Source organism: Phoca vitulina, unplaced genomic scaffold, assembly GCF_004348235.1.
Source record: "Phoca vitulina isolate PV1807 unplaced genomic scaffold, GSC_HSeal_1.0 scaffold5, whole genome shotgun sequence".
NCBI classification, from domain to species: Eukaryota; Metazoa; Chordata; class Mammalia; order Carnivora; family Phocidae; genus Phoca; species Phoca vitulina.
In genome coordinates this window covers 75584117-75597470 of record NW_022589708.1, presented here as the reverse complement: position 1 = coordinate 75597470, position 13354 = coordinate 75584117, and the positions used below count along the sequence as shown (strand labels likewise).

Genomic DNA, 13354 nt, shown 5'->3' with positions numbered 1-13354 from the left:
AGGGGCGGGAGAAGCACCCCTAAGTGACAGCTAGAGATGAGTGGCCTAGAAGAGGGAACTGAAAAGGAAATAGCAAACAGGGTGGATTTAGTATAAAGTCTAGGTCAGAATCTAGAGCTCCAAGAACATGGATGCCGATACTGTCACCGCAGGACGAAGATCATCACTTCATTTTATTGACTAGCCCTTTGGCAAGAACTGTCTTTTCGCCTTCAATTCGCTCTTCAATAAAAACAATGATCTTTTGAAAATAAAAATTGAGTGAAGTTAAGGTCTCAGATCTCTCTCCACCTGAGACTGTCCAGCTGTTTACCCGTCCAACTGAAAGCATCACTGGGGCTTAAGAGAAAAAGAGGAGTGGGTCCTTTAAAATATTGGTGATACTACTGCGATCACTGTGCATTTTCAAGCTGAATTCCTAAAATTTGCTTGATCCTAAGCATAGTTCTTGTTCCCCTAAGCTGGGGATTAGCAACATGTCTCCCTGTATCACTGTGATAATGGATCCACACGCGGGAACTGGCAGCTCACCAATACTGGGTGAGGCCCAGGAAGCCACATTCAACATGGGCCTGCTCTGCAGAATTACAATCTTGTCCAGGAAATAACACAAATATAATTAGAGAGCCCTATTTTCTAGGAATTTTATGAAACTTAGTTAAAAAAAAAAAAAAACCTATATCTAACCTTCAACAATGGAGTTGAGATGATTCATCTCAAGACTTCCATGTGACTTCAAATTGCACAAAGCACACTAATTTCTGAAGAAATTGAAGTTTTTCTTAGCTTTCTTCTTTCTCTCTACACTTGGAAACACCCTTTTTCAGACAGCTAATTAAAACTATTTAGGTAAATGGAATTGTTAGGTATTTCTTTTGGCCTATGGGTTCTGTAACAGACTTAAGACACCAGGGCTCATGGACTGAGAAAGTTTGGGAACCCTCTGAACCAGAGAGTGAAACCTATTTGCAGCTAAAGATCAATCTGGAAAGTGCTCCACACCCACACCAGGCGTTTCATGACTGAATCACTGGGAGCAGCTCATTCAGAAGCCAGTGTGAACGCCATCCTGATGGGAAGGTGAAATGGCTCTCTAAGAACTCAGGCTCTACTGATACTCCCCATCTGGAATTCTAGGGCGATTATGAAATTATGCTCTAACTCCAGTCTTCCTCAGGCACATTCTCTTTTATTCCATAGTAGAACAATCTGGAATTGGACCCAACATGCATCTAGCCAACAGGAATATCGAGCATGGGTCATTCATCCTGACTGGCAGCTGAACCTATTACAAGCAATCACTGAAATACAGTTGCTTCCTCCCCATTCTGAGAGGCCACCAGGTCCTTGATTCTAAACACAATCAGCAACTCTGAGCCTCCCTTGACATTAACCGCCTTCCTCCAGCTTGCTGACAAAGGAATTCCAGTCTCAAAATTATTGGCAGACAATAAGGAGGAGGCTTGCCACTTCCCAGCTGAAAGCTTTTCAACAACTCCCCTCAGGCAGTGCTGCTCAAACTTTTCCTCTAAATTACTCCTGATAATATCAATCAGTGAGAGAGAAAGTCTGTATGCCAGGTATTCTCAATGCTCATAACCACCCTCTACTAGCTCACCCATTTCACAGATGCAAATCTGAGGCTGGGCCCTAAGATCACAGAGGAGAAAGAGATGGAGCCCTGAACTCACTGCAATTGCCTCTCCCTGGGGGCCAAGGAGAGCCAGTTCACACCTTGGGGAAGGCTGAGGGAAGCAGGTTACTGAATGCAGAAAATTCAAGTTCCATGATTTATCTTTACAAGTCATGCAAATTTTTCATTCCCTTCAGAAAGTTTATTTTTATAAAAAACAATGCTTTCCACCTTATAACCATTAAGGATGATTTTCATCCAAAATACAGAAAAATAGCAAGTGTTAGTGAGGATGTGGAGAAATTAGAACCACTGTTGCCTGTTGTGGGAATGGAAAATGGTACAGCTGCTAAGGAAAACAGTCTGGAGGTTCCTCAAGAAGTTAAACATAGAATTACCACAGGATCCAGGAATTCCACTCCTAGGGATACACCCAAAAGAACTGAAAGCAGGGTCTTGAAGAGGTATTTGTACACCCATGTACACAGCATCATTATCACAGTAGCCAAAAGGTGGAAGCAGCCCAAAGACCATCTACAGATGAATGGATACACAACATGTAGTATTATCTGTATAATAGACTATCATTCAGCCTTAAAAAAGGAGATTCTGCACTATGCTTCAACATGGATTAACCTTGAGGGCATTATGCGAAGTGAAAAGGGCCAGGCAGGAAAGGTCAAATACTTTGATTCCAATCACACTGAGGTACTTAGAGTAGCCAAACTCATAGAGACAGAAAATAGAATGGTGGTTGCCAGGGGCTTGGGGGATAGAGAAGGAATGGGGAGTTGGTGTTTACAGGGTAGAGTCTGAATTTGGGAAGATGGAAAGGTTCTGGAGATGGACGGTGGTGATGATTGCACAACAATGTCAATATTGTGCACTTAGTGCCACTGAACTGTACAGCTAAAAATGGTTAAAATGCGAAGTTTTATAATACATGCATTTTTCTACATTTAAAAAAATGCTCTGGCTTAAAAAAAAGGCAAAAAACAAAACAAAACAAAAAAACCAGTTTCAAATTTACCCATTAAATGAATTAAAATTTTCCAAGATATACTTGATTCAGAAAAATTCATGACTATCCTATAGTTTCAAATATGCCTGCGCACAAAGCTTCCTCAGACTTTTCATCTGTACAGTGGGAATAAAAGGACCAGAGACCTTGAAGGACCGTGGCAAGGATTAAATAATATTATTCGCGCAACAGTGTCTGAGACATAACAGGTGCTCCGGTCAGCCCCTGGCTGTTATCCCTCTGTGACCTTCCTCCTGCCACTGTCACCTATGAGATTCAGCTCAGAAGTGAAATTTCCCCGATGGCATCTTGAAAGTAACAGGTCCTGTGCTAAACCACAATGCCGTGGCAGACCACACCTAACACACACCATTTTTAAGTTAGGTTTGTGCATGACTGACACACCCCCAGCAGACACAAGCCCCTTAAGGACAGGGCCTGTCATAGTCATCCCTAGCCACAGCATGTACATAGTACAGTACTTGGCACCTAATAGCAGCTCAATAAATATTTGATGAAACATTCAGAGTCTCTTTGTAAACATTAGGTCTGGATGCCTACAAGGGAAACGTATCCATCTGTGAGAGAGACTACCAAATTCTTCCCATGAATTACCTGTACATTGTAATATCAAAAAAAAGAGACAGAGAGAGGCTTTCCAGCTTCTTTTCCTATAGATATACCATGAGAAAGAGAAATAAGTCTGAGAATTGGAGGGCCCACTGAATTGAAGCCACAGAAATTACCCTATCCCAATTCTTGCCTTCAGGAATCAGCCATGAAATGAAGGGAAAGCCCTGCATTACTGGAGTCCTGCCCTCCGAACATGCATGTGTGACTGTCCATCTACACGTAACATCCAGAGACCCGCGTACCACATCGAATCCTCAGTAGTGATGTTTCAGGAAACAAGTGACGGGCCACAGGAGTTCCGTCCCTTTTCTTGAGTTGAGACCTGACTTACTAGACAGGTACCAAAACAGACTTTATGAAATGAAGGCTTCTTTGTGTGGAATTTAGAGAAGAGACATAGAAAAAGTTGAAGGGCTATATTATCAGTATTTTTACCTTTTCTATTAAGGATGATTATCCAGGCACCCATTTTTATCCTCCATGGAATGGTCCTTTGCCCTTTTTTGGTGGGGGGGAAGGGCATGGCGCTTGGGAAAGTGGCAACTCCAAATATCTGTCCTGAGAAAACTTGACATAATAAAAATCACTGCATAATTCTTAGAGCTATTTATTACTTCCTGAGTTAGGGCTTACTATTTCCTTATCAACACCACCACACTGGACAAACACGTGAAATGCTTCAGCATTATGCTCTTCTTTAGTTCACAAAGTAAGTGGTTGTTCGTAACATTATTCTGGTCTCTCGTGAGTGCTTTGCTACCTTTGCTGAAGTTTTCTTATCCTAAAAAATAGGAAATGTAAAAAGAGAAGAACAAAAGAAAAAAAAAACCTGCCTAATGAGAGAGTTGTCACTGTCTTCTACCTACATCTTCTCAATAGGAATATTGGACCTATTATCTATTATTTTCCAAGATTCTTCCTCCTACTCCCTTCAGGTATTAAATCTCAATTTTAATTTTCTTCTCCAATCTGCACACACACAAAAAAAGTCACAGGAGCATTCCAATACTGTACCCCAAAGAAAGGTAAAGTTAAAAAATAGGAACTTAGGTCTTTGACCAGGGCCAGTACTGGGTTCCAGGGACTGTGCTGGCAGGATGCCCTGCCCAGCTATGGTGCAGATGAGAAAGTGCTCAAGCAGACATTTGTCCCGAGGCTAGTCTCAAGAATGTGCTGTTCGCTGTGGGACCAAATGCCCTTTATGGTCACGGGCAAAATATTTACAGCCGCCCATTTAGTGTAGCTGTACAGCTTTACAATCAAAAGAGGGCTTGGGGGCCCAGTCACAGGAAGATCAGACTCTTCTGCACAATGAGATCATTAATGTCCTTCTGATTTAATCCTAGAAGAATTAAAAAACAAGCTCACCACCACACAACAAAATAATATCGGTACCCATTATCTTTTAAAAGCAAGAATAAATTCAGATGTACAGAAGACATGAGTCACGTATTGCAAAGTCACTTATTTTACTTGTATAAAAATAAATATTGCTACAACGTGGATAAACCTCAAAAGCTAAGTAAAACCTTACAGGGCTAAGAAGAAGACAGACACAAGGCCCACGTACTGTTTGGTTCTAGCAACATACTGAGATGCCCAGAGAGCAAATCTATAGAAACAGAAAGCTGATTAGTGGTTGCCAGGGGCCAGGGGAGGAAACAAGTGTCGCCTACAAATGGCCATGTGGTTTCTTTTGGGGATGGTGGAAACATTTCAAAATTAGATTGTTGCGATGGCTGTTCACAGCTCTGTAAATCTACTAAAAATTACTGAACTACAATTAAAATGAGTTAACTAAAAATACCAATAAAGCTGTTAAACGTACAAAATAAAAAACAGGAATCATAATTGCCTTACGATTAATCTAATAAACATCTGAGGAGGATTTAGACAACAGGTCACAAAATTCATGGCAAAGCATGTATTTACTGCAAGCATCCAGGTCATGAATTTCAGTCAAGAGCCACAATATATTTCCCAAATCCCCACCTCAGAGAAGTCAGTAACATGCCTCCCCATTTTTCCATCCTCCTCACCCACAATCTCAGAAAAGGTCTTCCTTCTTGATGGTTTTTCTGTCACTCTTTTTAAGGGACTTTAAAAGAAACATCTTGACTTCTTAGTATTTGCCCGTTTGGACTTGAGCTTTTCTCCAGGGCTCAGCCCTCAATTACACAGGAGAGGAAACCTGGTTCCATTAGAGCCCCAGAGAGAAGGCTTCCCACAACAGAACAATCAGGAGCTCTCTAAAAAAAATTATCTTCTGGGATATACCCTGGCTGCAATCCAAAAGGTAGAGAGGTTTCTCTCTCTTTTTTTTTTTAACCAAAAACACTTTAATTTTAGTCTTCAAAGAACAAAGTGTTCTTCTTTTTCCAAGATAATAATGATTAACTTACAAAAATGGGCATTTACTAAAAATGCATCTTCAAAACATTTCCCTTTAACGGGAAACTTAGCTTTACAGAATCCAAACATTAAAAGGTTAAAAAAAAAATTTCTATCTTGTTGTCATTATAAGACAAAACAGAGGAAGTCAAGGAAATCCATTCATACTTCAGGACCTTCTCCTCCAGGAACCAGCACTGTTACATTATTTCCATTGAGCAAAATTTGATCTAATTTAGGGATCCTTCTTCTTTCTGGCGTGATTTCAAATTCAGTGACATCCTCCAGTACCATACTGACAAAGTCATCAAATCCCGAAAGTGTTCCAACAATTTCTTTATCACCCTTCACCACAGTGTGAAGTCTTGATCCTACACATTCGTGCACACGCTCTAGAGGCAGCAGCGGGGACAGCTCAGCGGGAGCGGCAGCCGCCCGGGCTACGCCGGAAGTAGGTGGAGACGTTTCTCACGGAGAAGCCGCACTCTCAGGCCCGGCGAGTTCTCCATGCGCAGCTCCTTGGGTCAGATTCAGAATAGAGTCTAAGTTACCTCAGTGTGAGGAACAGGCGGGTGGGAGCTACCAACAGAGCTCCAGGCGCCATGACAGGCTCTGTGGAATTCCTCCATTCTCTCAGCCTGACGCGGCTCCTCCACCTCCACCAATGTTTTGAAGATGCATTTTTAGTAAATGCCCATTTTTGTAAGTTAATCATTATTATCTTGGAAAAAGAAGAACACTTTGTTCTTTGAAGACTAAAATTAAAGTGTTTTTGGTTAAAAGTGATCTCTGCTGTTCCTACCGTTTCAAGTAGATGCTGCTGTCCGGCCAGCTGAGCAGATACATTCGTGCATGTTTGCTGCTGTCTGTCCTTCCTTAATAGCTCCACAGGCAAATTGGTTATATCCTGTCAAACTAGTCCCATAAACTGAGCAGCAGGGGCCCTGGCTCCCACCACCAGCCCCTCTGGAAAATTCCTCCATTCTCTCAGCCTGACGCGGCTCCTCCACCTCCAGCTACGCTTTTTGCTGCTCTTGGTTTTGTTTCACACTTTTTAATTAATTAATTAAAATAATACATAGGCTCGCAGCTCTATCCAGTCTTTCTCATTCAAAGCTTCTTTCTCACCTCATGGCCACCCTTCTCTTTCCTCCTCGTGTGCGTCCTCCCCTCAGGGGACCGCTTAGGTCTGACTTTAAAATGTCGCCCAAATTAATTTTCCTGTTCCTGGTAGTCAGGTTTCTTCACAGATGGGATTTTTGACTGTTGGAAATGATCGAGACTTTTGTTCAATGTCTCATTTTACAAATGAGGACCTGAGGAGCTTTATTCATGATTGCCCAAACTGGGAAACAACCACGACGTCCTTCAAGAGGCGAGGGGATAAATAACTGTACCACAGCCAGACAATGGGATATCACTGCAGTCAGTGGTTTTTATTGCTATAAAAAGGAGTGAGCTATTCAGCCATGAAAAACAGAGAAACCTTAAAAGCAGCCAATCTGAAAAGGCTACATTCTGTATGATTACAATTATATGACATTCTGGAAAAAAGCAAAACTATGGAGACAGTAAAAAGATCAGTGGGTGCCGGGGGTTAAGGGGGAAGGACGTATGAATAGGAGGAGCACAGAGAATGTTTCGGGCAGTGAAACTACTCTGTATGATATTATAATGGTGGATACGCATCATTATACATTAGTCAAAACCCACAGACTGCACAACACCAAGGTGAACCCTAACATAAACTATGGACTTTAGTTAATAATAACAGATTTAATAACCTTGGCTCATTGTGCCACACTGATGTAAAATGTTAATAATGGGAAACTGCATGCAGGGGATAGGGGTATTTGGAAACGCTGTACTTCCCAATCAATATTTCTGTAAACTTAAAGATCTAAAAAATAAAGTATATTAATTCAAAACATAAAGAGCCGCTGATGGAGTGGGACGGTCAGGCCAGCGACGCACACCTTCTACTACTTGAGAGCTTTGAACACAGCACAGAGGGTCCTTGCTCACCTAGAGAAGTGCCCAGAAACCACCTCTTAGGTTAACAATTATGCTAACCTGACTAAGGTAAAGGGAGAACCACGACCATTACAACATCAAGATTCAAAAATACCTCCAATCAAAATCCAGGCTCTATACGTGCATAACGTTGACCAGCTGACTTTAAAATCCACGTAAAAGAACAAGGGCTTGGGATGGCCTACAATACTGCTGGGGGCCTGGGGGCAGGGGACAAGGAGGTGAGACATGCCCTGCCAATGTCAGGAGCCTCAATTTTAAAGCAAGATTAAAGTTCGATTATTACATGAAGTTGAGCATTTCAATTGAAGGAATGAGTAGAGTACTGTGTTTGGCTTTTTTTTCCAACTTGAAATGAGATTCTTACGACCCAAAAATGACCAGAAAAGTCATGGGAACTGCTTGAGTCTCCATGGAGGGCATGGCAAGAACTAATCACAGAGCTAACTTAAAGGGACAACAGGGAACAAAAAAATAAAGTTGCTTCACGGCCACATCTCATATGTTATGCTTATTCAACCAGACAGTTATATGAAAATATATTGTTTAGGAATATATTTATATGTGGAAAACCAATAAGACAAAGTTAACAAGTGATAATCCCAAAATTCAGAATAATGGTTACTGCTTGGTAGGGGTTGGCAGGGTGAGGACAAGGAGAAAATATTTACAGATGTTGGTGGCATTTTATATTTCAGGTTGGGTAATGCATACGTGTTGTTAATCTTTAAATTCACGCGTATGTTACAAATATTCTTTATATAAGTTAAATATTTAATAAATAGGTTTTTAAAAAGACAGACAAGATCTAAAACTAATGATGTAATGTATGGTGATTAACGTGACAATAAAAAATTAAAAAAAAAAGACAGACAAGGGTTAAAAGAATGGGTCAGAAAATACTAATACAAATAACATACCACATAATAAAGCTAAGTAGGTGTGCCAATCATTTGGCATCGGATAGACCTATGCTGAAATTCCGTTGTTTTTTTTTTTTAAAGATTTTATTTGACAGAGAGAGACACAGCGAGAGAGGAAACACAAGCAGGGGGAGTGGGAGAGGAAGAAGCAGGCTTCCCGCTGAGCAGGGAGCCCGATGTGGGACTTGATCCCAGGACCCTGGGACCATGACCTGAGCTGAAGGCAGACACTTAACAACTGAGCCACCCAGGCGCCCTGTGCTGAAATTTCTAACACACCACTCAGCAGCCATATAACCTTGAACAAGTTACATAACTATTTTGTTATTTTTTAAAGGTTTGTTTTTTTTTTTTAATTTATTTGAGAGACAGAGAGAGACAGAGAGAGCACAAGCAGGGAGGAGAGGGAGAAGCAGGCTCCTCACTGAGCAAGGAGCCAGATGGGGGGCTTGATCCCAGGACTCTGGGATCATGACCTCAGCAGAAGGCAGACGCTTAACCCACTGAGCCACCCAGGCGCCCCTTACATAATTCTTTTGAGTTTCAGTTCCTCCATCTGAAAAAAGAAGGAGTAAGAGTATTGTTCAAGTTGTAGTTGGGTTAAATAGGATAATGCCTGTTGAGCTCAGCAGGAGTCTGGCAAAGAGGGTAGAAACAGCTCCCATTTGTTGATCATTGACCACGTGCCAAGAGCCACGGGAAGTACCTTACAGACACAATCACAATGAACCATCTCAAGGTCAATAAGCAACGGAGATAGGATTTGAACCTATAGGGTCTCTGATTCCAGAGCTAGGTTCTTAAACCGCCAATAACTCTGATGAAAGTTATATGTCATTAATGGTGCTGTTTATTATGAGGTTTTAAAAATTAGGTTAAAGTTAAAAATGATTTCCACATGGCTAAGATGGGACTACTTGACACAAAAGCAATTTAGTTCAAAAAGAACCCAAAGATATAATGAACCAGAGAGCTGATGTGACTGGACAATGTCACCCAGATATCAGAAATTCCAATACATTCCTGGTCCACACAAATGATAGATCTTTTGATCGGAGCAGTCTTTTCATCCCTCCCCTAAACCCATACACTGGTCTGTTAATTTGGAGTAATATATCCAGTTCCAAGTACCACATCTTAAAAGAAACAGAGAAACTTCAAATCTGTTTGGACAGCTGTCTGCCACCCATTACCTTCCACAAACAGTAGAGGGATTCTGGGATTCTGAGCTTTAAAAAGACAACTATTAGGGAAGATATCACAATGGTTTTCCTATGTAAGAGGGAATAGAGATTTATTTGGATGTGTACCCTTGGGTAGAATCAGTGCACAGAATGAGGTTGCTTTCATTCTGGGACAGAGAATTCATGAACAATCAAGGAAACAGAACATGCCATCTAGGGAGGTTCATGCTTTCCACCAAAGGTGGGCTTAGTAGCTGGGACCACAGACCACGAACAGTGTGGGGCTAGATTCATGACCTCTGAGGTGTCCTCCACCTTTATGGTTTTCTGATCCTGCAATATATAATACAGATCCTAAAAATCCAATCCTTACATAAACAGCAGACAAATCCTGTAGGAAGGGACACCACCCATCTTGGATGCCCTCTGGTTCTCACCTGGGAACCTTCTAACTTTGCCGAGCTAGTTAGTTTCCAGGTCCTAAAGATCACATGTGAGACAGGCTCACACAGTACCTGGGCTTTGTAAAACAAGGACAAAGAGAAGAGACTATAAAACAAAGCCCACCTACTTACCTGAATAAGGCTACGTCCAGTTTTAAGTTCCAAACAACAGTTATTTAGGAAACTGATGTAGACTGCCACAAGAATGAGAGAGAGGGGTACTCCTACATTAATTCCAAACCAAACTTAATAACTCAGTGAGAGAATACTGTAGGTTTTGTAACCAGAGTCTAAAGGATTTAGTGGCAAAGCATTTCAGAGACCTCTAGACTTTTTTCTCTTGTCCCTGGAACATACAGCAAAGCAATCTGTATCTGAAATAGGCTTGCTGCTTTTTTACAAAGTGACTTTCCATAAGTCTATATGGGAGTTGAGGGGGCGGGGAAGAGGCTGTGAGGACCTGACATTTAAGTACAGTCAGTTTAGAAACAAAATGAAAAAACAAGAGAGGAAAAATGGGAAGGTTAGTTGTTGGAAGAGCAATGGTTCTGTTTTAGAGAAACCAAATATATAGGGGCTCCTGGGTGGTTCAGTGGGTTGAGAGTCCCAACTCTCGGTTTTGGCTCAGGTCACGATCTCAGGGTTATGAGACTGAGCCCCGTGTCAGGCTCCACACTCAGCAGGGAATTGGCTTGAGACTTTCTCTCCCTCTCCCTCTGCCCCTCCCCCTGCTCATGCTCACTTGCTCTCTCTCAGATAAATAAATAAGATCTTCAAAAAGAAAAAGAAACCAAACATGTTAGTGCAGGATTTCAGCCCAGGACAAAAATCTGCCTCCAGAAGACTCCATGCACATTGAGAGACATAGGGAACTCAATGGACAGTCCCATACATCCTAGTAATTTGGGTGGTATTAATGGCCCTCTCTAATCTCTAATTACCCAGAAATGAAAATAAGGTAAAGGATAGCCACCTTTTAGGATCCCACCATAGCAGATCTAACAGGCCCACCCAAGATTCTTCCATTCTCTAGAAGAATGGACCTTATTCTGACTTGCTGTTTAGCACTGATTAGGTAAGTTACAGGTTAATTTGTAGATTATTTTTGTCCAGCAGCGATGCAAATAATTTCTGCCTTGCAGAGAACATACTGCACAGGTTACTGCCCTGTAGGACTTTAACTAGCTTTGTCTCTAACTTAGCAAACATTTCAGCAGCCCTTTCCTGACAGACTATATAAATCTCTGCTCCTCTTGAAAACTGTTTGATATACTTAATCTATATTTAATCACCATTTTGCCACTTACTCTTTCCATCTTTATCATTTCTATTTTGTCTAAGTCACAATTTTTGTCACTATTATCATACATTTAACTACTTTATCATATGAATGTTAATTAATGTAGCTGGTATGGGGGTTTCAGAGAGCAGAATGAAAGGCTTGTCTTCCTTGAAACAGGAGTCTTTTCTAAAGACTGAAAAATTAACAAAAATTAAAACAAATAAAGTTTTATCACAAAGTTAAGATTTCCAAATAACTTAGTCCTACTTTTCCAATGTATCTGATCACTACTCACCCACGCCTGGCAGCTGGTTGCTCATTTCACACTCAACTCCTTCTTCTGCTCAATCCAACATTCTAGTCTAATTTAGAAAGCATGCCTATTATTGTCTCTTGAAATATACTACTCCCTACTAACCTGACAATTTCTTCAGAAAGTAAATGATATTTAATGAACATTAGGTACCAGACATTGTAATAGACTGTTCATGTATATGAACAAACAGGCAAAGAAGAAACCAGAATTATTTCTAAAATGAACTGCAATCTTTACTTGACTAAGAACATCATAACCCATAGTGATGATTCTTAAAGTCTCCTCTTCTCTATTTTTCTATCATCTGAGTGCTTTCTATCTTTTCTACCTCTCTTCTTTTTCTATAGACTATTAGTATAGATACTATATTACGATATATTACATAGACCTACTTAGCTTCCATGGTTCTTAGTCATGTTCTCTTTGCTCTACTCATTCTCCAGATTCTATATCAAATGCCCAGACCAGTAAAAAGATCTCGAACAGTCTCATTACTCTTGTCTCTGCTCTACCAGCAATTCCAGTTACCTTCATTTCATGTATGAGTATGGTGAGTCCTAGAGACTTACAGAGAGGCCCAAAGCCACACAGTAGAAGGCCTGAGGTGATGAACCCTGATGAAATAACAAAATCTGACCTCTTCTCTACCACACTCCATTGCCTCTCAAAACTGACCTAGTTCTAGAAATTTCCAACAAGAACTTAAAAATGCATGATCCCTTGGGGGAAACAAAGTGATGCCTGGAAAGGGTAAGTCATTTGACCAAAGTCATAAGGCAAGTTTAAGCACAGGGATGTAAGCTCAGGTCCTTCCAGCTGTAAACTGTCATCTTCAGCAATTGATTCACACATATTTAAGCACGTTGCCCAAAAATCTCTTTCCATAGCATCCTCGCCTCTTTTTTCATTTTATGTTGCCTTTTTCGTTTTATGTTGACTTGCACTTGATTTCTTGGATCACATCTTGGTACTGTTTCCTCAAGTACCTTCCAGGATCTTAAAGTGAATGGGTAACATCTTTTATATTTTTTATGGCCCCACAGCAGGGACGAATCAACATTTATGAAATGTATGGATGACATGAAAAGGACAATTAAAAAATTTGTTCTACATAAATTGGAAGTTTTTTTAGTGTGCTGGGGAAAGGGGCAGCTATTTTCATTTGATGTTATGTAATTTAAGACTTTATTTTATATTTCAATGAATATTAGTTATCGATTATGTAAATATTATGAAACAGAATATAAATTCACGTAAAGGTTAAAGATTGTCGCAGAACACTTCAAAGTAATGTTCGCTTGCAACAGGCTTCTTTGTGTGAAGCCTTCGACCCTTTGGGAGTGTGCCTTCAATCTCACTGTCATTACAAGGGCTTCTTCGAAAACACCAGAGAAGTACTCACCGTGACCACTCCTCGCCACATTCGAGTAATACAGGAAACTCTTAGAATTTACCCCAGGCCCCTGGAGAGGGTTTTAAAACTCTGCATTAAGT

The 13354-nt window shown here is 40.8% G+C and overlaps 2 protein-coding genes across 6 annotated transcripts in view; both read right to left on the bottom strand.

The window, feature by feature from the left end:
• Positions 1 to 13354, bottom strand: part of SPATA13 (spermatogenesis associated 13) — a 142349-nt gene that overhangs the window by 94500 nt on the left and 34495 nt on the right. Inside the window, exon 1 of one of the 5 annotated variants that reach the window (XM_032403332.1) lies at positions 6481 to 6572. The exons of 3 other annotated variants lie outside the window; for them this stretch is intronic. The gene's annotated coding sequence lies outside the window, so the exon portion shown is untranslated. Of the gene's footprint in view, positions 1 to 5326; positions 5399 to 6480; positions 6573 to 13354 lie in introns of those variants that run through there. One more of the 5 variants, XM_032403329.1, reaches the window with a different exon arrangement.
• On the bottom strand, positions 5830 to 11864 carry LOC116631370 (U6 snRNA-associated Sm-like protein LSm5). The gene is made up of 4 exons (XM_032402521.1): positions 11840 to 11864; positions 10395 to 10456; positions 9829 to 9907; positions 5830 to 6145 (listed from the first exon to the last, which is right to left on the bottom strand). Exons 1-4 carry the CDS (start codon positions 11862 to 11864, stop codon positions 5841 to 5843), a joined length of 471 nt encoding a protein of 156 aa, XP_032258412.1. The 3' UTR covers positions 5830 to 5840.